The sequence below is a fragment of the Oryzias latipes genome, chromosome 1 (genome assembly GCF_002234675.1).
Source record: "Oryzias latipes chromosome 1, ASM223467v1".
Classification (NCBI taxonomy): Eukaryota; Metazoa; Chordata; class Actinopteri; order Beloniformes; family Adrianichthyidae; genus Oryzias; species Oryzias latipes.
Window position 1 is genome coordinate 16,787,646 of NC_019859.2, and position 10,949 is coordinate 16,798,594.

At 37.4% G+C, this 10,949-nt stretch overlaps 1 protein-coding gene across 1 annotated transcript; it reads left to right on the forward strand.

The window, feature by feature from the left end:
- The first annotated feature begins 261 nt into the window (after positions 1 to 261).
- On the forward strand, positions 262 to 10,739 carry LOC101170649 (ATP-binding cassette sub-family G member 2-like). The gene is made up of 15 exons (XM_011477583.3): positions 262 to 488; positions 1,950 to 2,009; positions 2,435 to 2,549; positions 3,907 to 4,059; positions 4,330 to 4,487; positions 4,834 to 4,985; positions 5,093 to 5,194; positions 5,887 to 6,137; positions 7,481 to 7,563; positions 8,247 to 8,336; positions 8,417 to 8,538; positions 8,646 to 8,800; positions 9,321 to 9,410; positions 10,255 to 10,367; positions 10,451 to 10,739. The coding sequence occupies exons 1-15, from the start codon at positions 277 to 279 to the stop codon at positions 10,596 to 10,598; spliced, it is 2,004 nt and encodes a 667-aa protein (XP_011475885.3). The 5' UTR covers positions 262 to 276; the 3' UTR covers positions 10,599 to 10,739.
- Positions 10,740 to 10,949: the final 210 nt, after the last annotated feature.

Sequence of the window (10,949 nt, forward strand, 5' to 3'; positions counted from 1 at the left end):
CATAAAATGTGTTTTTTAATTAATGTGATTTTAGGTATGAATATGGTTTTAGCAAATCATCTAATGGAAATGTTGTGGTGTTACATTGAAAATTCACCAGATTACAGGCATGAAAAATAAAACTTAAAAAAAAGGAATTTTATTTTTATTTTATTAAATTCTGAGGGGGAAAAGGAGAATATCTATTAAAAAATCCCTTGTGTGCTGTACAAAAACATGAATGCAATAAATGGGATTTTCTTTTTACTCCTCATAGGTTGATAGCTGTGTAAGGTGATGGAGAGAGCCGGCCATGTTAACATCGCAATGATGGAAGACATCAGCACCGCAAGGATGGGTCAGTCAGAAGTTGGTGCAGCCACGGACTGGAACCAGCAACCATGTGGTTCTACCGTAAGCTTCCACAACGTCCACTACAAAGTGCAGCTAAAGAGCGGCCCTATTTGCCAGAGAAAAATGAACCCCATGCAAATACTAATGGATCTCAAGTGAGTGCTAAATATTTATGTCTTAGTAGTTATTTATGTAGGTAGTTGGAAGTTTTACATTTTCATTTTAAGTCAGCATCATCTATTGAAATACACTCAGTATAAATTTAACTTTGAAACATTGCAAAAAAGGTAATAAAATCACCTAATCCCCACTTAAATGATTATTAAATTACATTTTCTTGTTAAATTTCAGAATGTGGGATTTCAGAATAAAAGCATTTAAACTTCTAGTTTGCACGGTATATCTTTCAAGTCAGAGAAAATATAAATTATTTTTGTCTAAATATGTTTTTTGGATGTAATTAAAGGTTCGTGACATTTCCCATAAAGACATGAATCCTTTCACTGACATTAGGTGCCTTTGACTGCTACACATTAATTATTTGATATTAAACAAGGTTACTTGCATATAATCTCTGAGATGCTTTACAGAGTAGTTTGCCAAAAAAGCTCATTTAGCAATCATCAGCTGATCCACTTCCAGACTCGTATACTAGAATGTTTATTTGCTTGTTTTATTTAACCAGAATTTCTTATTTTCTTTGCCTCCAAGATAGTAAACTTTGTTAAAACTCAACTGTCACTTCAAAACGTCCTTTTTTTGTGATAAATAATGCAAAAATAAAAATGTATTCTTTTTATGCTTTTGCATTTTTGGTCTTGTTATAAAATCATTTATCGTCAGAAATGATACTGACATTTTAAGCTTCACCTGTTTCCAATCCTCCCCTTATCATGTCTTGTTACCAGAGTTCACAAATAGTTAAAAATCGTTATTTGATTTTATTAGTGTTTATCTTATTTTGCCAATTCAGTAAACCGTTAACCATGTTTAACAAATTGTGAGCAGGAAATTGTGTCATTTAAAAGATAAATGAGGGATCTTCAACATCAAACAATGTCACTGCTGGATCTACTGGCCAGACTTGAATTAAGTGCCAAAAACAGAAGAATAGATGCAATTTGGTTAAAAAATAGAAGCTCAGCCCAGATCCAGTTGATACTTATTGACAGGCTGTTGTTTTAAGGTAAATACAATTCCTACAACTGAAGCGTTAAAAGAAAATGTATTTATCTATTGCTTTAACTGACCGTGGATTTCCTTTCACTTTATCTGGAATTGGTTCACATGTAACTGAAATATAGTTTCATTACATTTGACTGTATTTATATTTTTATTTAACCTGCACATTTTCTGCTTAGTGCACATAAGATGTGGCATTTTGTTCCTGTTGGAGTCATTAAATTAAATTCAGACAACTCAAAAAAAATGTTTTTTTTATATTTACACTAAAATTTTTGTTTTACATGTTGGTAGATAGTTTCAAGTGTGAGCAGTCTTGCATTTAAGCAGTTCTATTAAAACCCTGTAGTTAAGTTGGGATATTCCTAATGCATTCATTGAAAAACTTTTTTTCTAATTGCTTAACTTCGAGCATCATGAACTTGCGTTTACAGTGGGATTATGAGACCTGGCTTGAATGCTATTCTTGGACCAACTGGAAGTGGAAAATCTTCGTGAGTAACAAAAACTTTTTATCTCAATTGATTTATTATGAACCCGCGTGTCTTGTGTCTTTACAAACTGCTGTTGCACCCACAATCCCCTTATAAAAGGAGATATTCTGTCAGTTTGCTATAGTACTATGCCCTTGAAATTGGAGTTTGTTTAAAAGGTTTTAGTCTTATATTTACTCACAGTGGTAAACAAAGAGTTAACAAAGACTGCCTTTATAAGATTTTAGTGGCAAAAACTTTCAATAAGCATTTTTCTTTAATCGTGATATTATATTATATTCTTGCATTTAAATTATTCATTTTTTTAAAGGTTTTTCTTTGTACTGACAATACTTTTTTGACATTTTATATCTTAAAGATCTCCCCAACTTCTCAGAAATGCGGGGTTGCATAAAAAGTGCTTCATCGTTTGTGTTTCTCCAAAGGTTCCTGGATATTTTAGCTGCAAGAAAAGATCCCATCGGTCTTTCAGGGGAGGTTCTTATTGACGGAGCACCACAGCCTCCAAACTTTAAGTGTCTCTCTGGTTATGTAGTCCAGGTAATGTGAAAATAAATAAATTTATCTTAAAATGTGGTTTTCAACAATGTTTACAGATGCCGATTCTTTTAAAATTCTATTGTTACTGTGAATGAATGAAAACACTTGAGATCAAAGTGGATTTCTTAACTTTTTACTCTTTAAAAATGGTTCTCTTTTTTAGTTCTTGACGTACAGAGAAAATATATTTTCCAGTTTGTAGATGATCTTTCTGCAAATGCATGTAAGAGCAAATCCTGCTCAATTTAAGCTTTAATGTTTCATTTAAATGTAAAAAATACAAGCACATGCCAGCTTTTTTTTCCTAAAATAACTCCATGTTCTGATTTTATTTAAATATGAAAGTTTTGCTAAATTCGTGAAATTTATTTACTTTAAATACTTTACTAATGCAAGCATGATCATTGTTCTATTTACTAATAAATACTTTTTTGTAGAAATGACAAAATCCTCCTAACTGCAGTAGAAATTGAAACAATTTCATTGTGTGCACAGCTCCAATGTTTAAATCCAGGTCAGCTGCTTCTCTGAGTCAAAACATCACAGTTATTTATTGAATTTTATTTTTTTGCAAATTAAATTGTTCATTTTTGTATCTTGTTATTTCAAACTTAAGAAATTTCTTTGATAAACCTGTAATATTTGTGATTCTAAAAATGTATAGATAAATTTACAGATTAGACATAATTTGAATGAAGCAAAATAAAATAAAAAATAGGAAAAAAAACATCAACAAAACACTGCAAAGTACTTAAAGACCCACCCCAATCATCTTTCGATCTATTGTAAAGTTGTTCCTAGTGGTCTTTTAATTATGATTTCTGTTTTTAGCCCAAATCAAAAAACCTGTGTTGTTTTCTAGGACAAAGTTTCTTTGTTTTCATTAGAAATTCACCTTTGAGCTGTGGCCGGAACTGTTAGTGCGGAGCAAGCCTGCCCAACTGTTTTCATCACAGAAAACTTGGAGCTTTCTGTTTATGAGCTCTCCTGCTAGCTTACAGCCCCTTACACCTCCAACATTAATGGTGCAACAAAAATAGCGGTATTGGACCTATCCAGCCGCAGCGTTTTGAGCCAGATGCCAGCGTTCATGGGTGTAGTCGTACTAGTGGATGCATCAGATTGGAGCGGAGCAGGGAGCTTGTGTACCGCCCTGCAGCGTATTTTCTACGTCACAAATATACTTTTTTACAAACTGCATTTGTTCATCTGCGCCTGACTCAGATATGCAATTTTGAGCTTAATGTTCTTTATATATGTCCTCCATTTTCAGAAAACACTGTTCGGTCATGTGTGTTTTCAATGCTTTGTATTTCAATGGATTGTTTTTTTAGTAACAGAAATGTGTGATTTGTAGGAAGACATTGTGATGGGCACCCTGACTGTGAGGGAGAACCTCAGGTTTTCTGCAGCACTGCGGCTCCCTGGCTCAGTCTCACAGAGGGAGAAGGAGGTGCGAGTCAACCACCTCCTCAAAGAACTGGGCCTCACCAAAGTGGCTGACTCCAAGGTAGACGATCACAAGTCAAGTTCACATTACGCCCGTTTTCAGCTTGATGGTAGTTGTCAGATTATTATTATTATTGGTAGTAGTAGTACTAGTAGTAGTCGTAGTAGTAGTAATAGTATTATAAACGAGTCAAAATTAAGGTTTCCAATGTGTTTTTTCTAAGGACCTTTAATTTCTTCGTCCTTTTATTTCCATACTTTTCATTTACCTTGTTGTTCTTCTAGGATTCCATGTAGATTCTGTAATCTGTGAATTGTCTGTTATCCCTAGGTGGGCACACAGATGACTCGGGGGATCTCAGGAGGTGAGAGGAAAAGAACAAGCATTGGTATGGAGTTGATCATTGATCCTGCAGTCCTGTTTTTGGATGAACCGACCACAGGCCTGGATGCTAGCACAGCTAACTCTGTCCTCCTGCTGCTGAAAAGGTGAGAAAACTCATCTCCTTTGGTTACAGTTCTGTGATTGAATGTACTGCAGCTGCCAAATAAATGCATTCATGCTAAATGGATCAGTCCTGCAATCTCACTGACTGTTTTCAACTTCCTTCATATTCCTTTATATTTATATTATCTTGTTAGCATACTCGACTTATCATCCTTGCAGCATCGGACGATTCTTGAATAAACTGTAAAGTATGAAAAGAAAAAAAATACAGGGATGTCATTCTACAGGAGTTATTATATTTCTTTATTAAACAGATAATACAAAATAACGCTAAATATCATACACTATTCAGTTTTCTAAATGAACTGGGAGCTTGCATGTTTTCAGAATGGCCAGCCATGGAAGAACGATAATCATGTCCATCCATCAACCTCGCTACTCCATCTACAGACTCTTTGACTCTCTGACCCTATTGGTCAGTGGGAAAATGGTTTATCACGGTCCAGCTCCAAATGCGCTGGACTACTTTGCCAACATAGGTGATCATGTTCCGTCAAATGTCACTACCATAATATAAAACAAATGTTTAAGGTTAGACATTGAGTGAATAAACAATGTTGGTGCCGCTTCATAAAATGTGTTTCAGGCTATTCCTGTGAGCCTCACAACAACCCAGCTGACTTCTTCTTGGATGTTATCAATGGAGACTTTACTGCTACAACCTCAACCAAAGGCCACAACTCTGAAGGTAACTGCTGACCTTCAGTGCACCTTCTTTCAAACCTACAAGATGATGAAAAGTAGCTTGTCTGTTGCACCACTGAAATATCAAAAATGGTGGCTTTATTTATTTAAATCTTAGCTCAAATGTAGACGATCAGGTGAGAGTCATGACTTGTCACTTTTCTGCTTCGTGTCTTGTCTTTGCTTGAGGTTTGGGCTCATTTTCCTTCATTACCAAAAACAGGATTTTTCTTTGGAGTGGGTCTTCAAAAAACCGTCACCACAGGTCTTTTTCACGTGTTCTTGTAGCATTTTTCACATGATGGTGGACATAGATAAAGAAAATGAAGATTCAAATTGGGATTCTTAGTATCTCTTTATTCAAATTGTTGTGAATCTGGATCAGAGGACGTAGAAAATACGCTGGGCGATTTTATAGCTCCCTGCTCTGATATCTCATCACTGGGGAGGGGAAGGGGGGAAGGGTTTCTCTGTACATATCAGAGGCGAATTTCTAATGAACTCCTGCCACCCTGCAGAAACTATGTCCTAAAAAACGACACTGGTTTTTAGATTTTAGATTAATTGTAAAAGAGCACTGGGAACACTTTCACGATAGATCAAAAGATGTTTGCAGTAGGTCTTGAAAGAGCCATCATCAAGTTCTTGAGTGCTTTTTCCATCAGTAAGAAAATCTCTACTCTTTTGCTTGTGCAGAGTTGGACTTTGAGATGTGGAGCTCAGCCAGGAGGAACATCAAGGAGCACTTGGTGGCGGAGTACAGGAGCAGCAGCTACTGCAGCGACACTCGTGCTGAGTTAAAGCGCATCTCCCAGAATAAGGAGTGTAATTCACAAACCAAGTCTCGCATCATCACCTACAACAGTTCGTTTGCTCAGCAGCTGCGATGGGTTCTTCAAAGAACCTTCCAGAACCTCATGTTGAACCCCCAAACATCTGTAGCTCAGGTGAACATTAGCATTAACATTTTTTAAGACACTTTTAAAGATAAAATGTTACGCCTTCAGAAAAAAGCTTGATGTTCCACAATACTGTTCAAGTTCTCCTCACTTTGGGAGTTATTAGCAGCTAATCGGGTTAAACTAAATCAAAAATAATCCCCCCCCCCTACGGGTGCTTTAATCGGCTTTGGTGACTGCTGTGACCCCACCGCTGTCTCTCTGGGTCCGGGTCTGAACTGATATCATACCTGACAAATGGTCCTTGGCCCAGATCTGGGATTTATCACATGATAGCATCATGACCTATCCATCCTTCTTGCTTTGCTTCCACGTGAAAGGCTGAGGGGAATGAGAGAAGAAAAAAAAAACACAGGCTCAGGCCTCACTAGCTTATCCCTTCATCCTGGGAACCGCTTGGTGCTGTCCTCATCTGTAAGTTGTTGAGCTCAAAGCTTGTGTCACTCAGTCTAGGTTCCCCTTAGTTTGTGTTGACCCAAACCTCATCACTGCTGCTCCGTGAAGATAAAAGGTCCTCTTCTACTCTTCTACTTTAAAAAGATACACCAACTGTGATGTGCTTTGTTTTTCCTGAATAGGGAGAAAACAGTTCATGTAGATATTTGTCACACATTAAACAAGTAAAATTTAAGTGTTTAGTTTAAAAGAGTTAAATATGTTTACTCACATATGGATGGCATTTTGCTATAAAATGTAGATAGAGGTCTTAGGCCTTAGTCACAACTGCCCTTAAGGGGTGGATGTGGTCCAAAAATGGGCAAACCTGTATGGAGCAGGCTGGTGGCCCGCACGAAAAATCAAAGTTGTAGACCATTTGGTGAACCCATAGAGCCAAAATGTTTGTGCACATTTTTTCCACGTGCAAGGCTGTGAGTGACAAGTCATTGTGAACACTAAGAGGTAAGTAACGGTGAAGTAGACACAGGTATGTCTTAGAGATTTCAACATTTTCAACCCCTGCGTCCGTTGCATGGCTGTTAATGCGCAACTGTTAGACAATCAGAGCATAGTGTGGGCATCCTACAGGTATCTTACGGACACTTGGGTTCTACATGCACACTCTGTGCTTTCAGCATTTACAAAAGTTCATTTCATCGTTTTCATGTTTAGAGCTCAAATTGAAGCCGTTATAAGTCAAATAAATGAGACACATGTAAAAATCTAAGTTTAAGCAACACAAAAAATACCTCTAATTACTACACAATTACATACAACATATAATGAGACCTATAAAATAAACCCAGCACAAAGGTTAAGTACTTGTTTACTTGTTAATATGTCATGTGACCCCTCCGCCAACAGTCTTTTTGAAATCTTTTTTTTTTTTGCAGCTGACCGTCAACATCTTCCTGGCTTTCATCGTTGGAGCCATTTTCTTTGGAGTCAAGGATGACCAGAGTGGCATCCAGAATAGGTGAGAGAAACGGGGACAGAGGTCAACAGAGCTGCAATTCAGAATGAATTTCAAGAGATTTGACATTTATGGAATAAATCTTGAACAAGATAAAAAGTGCTTACTAAAGAATTTTTAAAAAATCACAACAAATCTTGAAGGCTTTGATTTTGTCACGTTTGTTGACCTTCATAAAAGACATTCTTTTTCCAAATTCACCTGAGCATTGAGGTATTCGTGGTTTAGATGTCTACTCTCGTCCTGCAGCCTTTGGTTGGCTTTAAGTCAGTGGCTGCTTTTGACAAGTGGTGTGAAAAGTAGACTAATTCTTGCAGTTCTAATCCTCTTAACTTATATTATTGGGCACAACCTGGTACACACAAGTCAAGTGAGGCAAAGCAGATAATTTAGTGATCTCATTCTTTTGTTTCTGCTCATGGATCAGGGGAATAGAAGGACCTAATGACATTACTTTCAGGGTCAGTGAATGGACAGCATGGCAGACAGCAGTCAATGCAGCTTAAATGCCCCCCCCCCCCCCTTAACGCCAATTTTTTCAGGAGAAAGAGGGAATGGGAAATTTTAATAGTGACTTTGGTGAAGTTGTTGATCATGTTTTCCTTTACAGCAAGAACACGTTGAAGAGCATTGTTCTCCCCTAACAGTCTTTATCTGGGTTTGACTTTGCTTTGGTGGCTTTCCAGGATGGGTGCCCTCTTCTTCATCACTACCAACCAGTGTTTCAGCACCGTGTCTGCAGCCGAGCTCTTCATCTCTGAGAGGAAGCTGTTTGTGTATGTCCTCCGGCAGAATTCTCATCGCACTCTGCAATAGTGGAGCAGAGAGATGAATGAAAGTGTCAAATGCTTGGCAGGCACGAGTACATCAGCGGCTACTACAGGGTATCGGTCTACTTCCTGTCTAAGATCCTGTCCGACATCACCATGCGCACCGTCACCTCACTGATCTTCAGCCTCATTGTCTATTTTATTATTGGTAATGCCTGGACCTTTTTCTTTTTTTTTTTTATCCTAAAATTTTAAGACTCAACTGCTTCAACGGATCTATGAGGTCAGTCTTTCACAGTTGTGTGCCCACTTCAGGTCTGAAGTCAACAGTGGCAGCTTTTCTTATCTTCACACTGACGGTGACTTTAGTGGCCTACACAGCCACCGCTATGACCATGGCCATCTCTGCTGACCAGAGCGTGGTGGCGCTCGCCAACATCCTCATGACCATCACCTTTGTCTTCATGATGGTGAGGTTCACAGAAGAACTGCTAGCTTACAGCCCCTCACACCCCCAACCTAGCATCACCGGCACAACAAAAATGGCGAGCAACATTGGAGATATCCAGCTGTACAGTTTTGAGCCAAACACCAGCTCAGACATGGAAAACAAATATGTACTGTACATGGATATATTATTTATAGTATTTTCTCATATCACAAATACAATTTTTTTTTAAAGGAATCTTTTCATTTGCTCCTGATTCACATCAATTTGAATAAATAAACACTCGGAAATCCAATTTTAAGATTCATTTTCTTTATACATGCCCTCCACCATTTTACTCCAGATATTTTGAATATCTTTTTTAAAAAATCACATTATCCAAAATGATAACAAATCAGTTTTATGTGAAAGGAAAATCAATCTGATTTATCAAGATCTTTTTATTTTTTCCTGATTGTGGCTTGATCTCCAGGGAAATGACTGGTCAAACACAGACATCTGTCCAGTAGATGACGCGACCATGTTCTGTGTTCTGGTTCTAGATCTTTTCTGGCCTGTTGGTGAACCTCCCCAGCATCATGGATTGGCTCGCTTGGTTGAAGTACTTCAGCATTCCCCGTTACGGTCTTGCAGTAAGTGAAAACAAAAACTGCATTTCAGAACCCTTCACAGTTTTACCATAATGGATTTTCCTCCATATACTTATTCACTGCAGTTTCAGCATTTATAACAAAATAAGCCGATGCAAACAAAGCAGCCTTTGCAGCCCTGCTGCACTAGAATTCGACTCAATTACATTCTCCTGGTTGAATTGTTGAAATTCTAAACCTGTCTGTTCCTTCTTCAACCTGTTCTCTCACTCAGTTTTTGTTCTTTTTCTAGGTTCTTGCAACTCTTACAGACCTTTTTTCAAGCTTTTTTTAAATATTGCAAAACTATTCTGAAGTCTCGTGTTTTATAATTCTGCTAACTTCATTGCACAACATGAACCTGAAGAAATAGCAGATGTTATGTGATAAAATACATTCAGTGTCTTTCTGATGTTTGCTTATTCTTTTTAAAACAAAACCAAAGTGACTGAACCTTTTTCTCAATCAAAAAAACATTAATTTACATAATAGGTGCAGAATTACACTCACTGCAAGGTAGAAATCTAAACCAACTTCCTTCCGCCAGGAGGGGGCAACCTTGCTCTGTTAAGACTTCATAAAAGATGATCAATTCCTTCATCACAAATTTAAAAAATGTCAAAAATCTTTTTCAAAATTGGTTAATTCTTATGTGTGCATCTTCTAGTTGTCCTCACTTTAGTTTTGGTGATGCTTTGTCTTTAAAAAAGAAAACTCAAAATCTCTTTTTCATTGTAAACTTGCTGTCTTCAAACCCACCTGATATTTTTTTTTATTATTCCATAGAAATCAAGTGTCTGCTCCTCCTTATTCTCTTCAGTTGTTGACCTTTTTTTTCTACTTCCAGGCCTTGAAGATCAACGAGTTTGTTGGGTTGAAGTTTTGTGAGGAGCATATCATCCAGCTCGCCAACTCGTCAGCAGGAATAATCAACTGCACCGTGACGACGGCCGGTCAGACGTGAGTAGAGCGGTATTCCTGCAGCCTCCCTCTGTTTTGTCCTTTTAGCTTTCTTTAAAGGCTTGGCCGTGCTTTGATTGCAGATGTACCGGAGAGCAGTATCTGGACTACCTGGGGATAGAATACAGCTCCTGGGGTCTGTGGGAGAATCACGTGGCTTTGACTGTCATGATGGTCATCTTCCTCATCGTCGCATATTTGAAGCTCAGATTCATCCAGAAGTTCTCCTAATATTTGGATTTGAGTTTTGGTTCCCTTCACGTTTCAAAGCATGTTTAGATTCAAAGTTAAAAAAAACATTTAAGGTTCAAGAATACACAGAAATTCTGTTAAAACATGGTTCTAATGTTTAGATCATTTATTTCGATTTTGTTTTAATCTGTTTCAATGATTTGAATGTCTTTTTTTAAATTACTGTTTCTTCCAGATTAAGGGAAAGTGTTTTACAAATAAATCACACGATGTCTATACCAATAAAAATTTATTTGGTGGACCAGATTACAAAAAAAGATACTTAAAAAAGCCTAAAATTAAAATACATGAAAAAATAAAAGCATGGATTACCCATGTACACTAGATGCA

Bases quoted from the DNA above. Each gene is read 5' to 3' on its own strand.
- LOC101170649 (XM_011477583.3), top strand. From the start codon at position 277: ATGGAGAGAGCCGGCCATGTTAACATCGCAATGATGGAAGACATCAGC. The intron at 2,010-2,434 runs GTGAGTAACAAA...GTTTCTCCAAAG, and splicing joins ACTGGAAGTGGAAAATCTTC to GTTCCTGGATATTTTAGCTG. The intron at 4,488-4,833 runs GTGAGAAAACTC...GCATGTTTTCAG, and splicing joins GTCCTCCTGCTGCTGAAAAG to AATGGCCAGCCATGGAAGAA.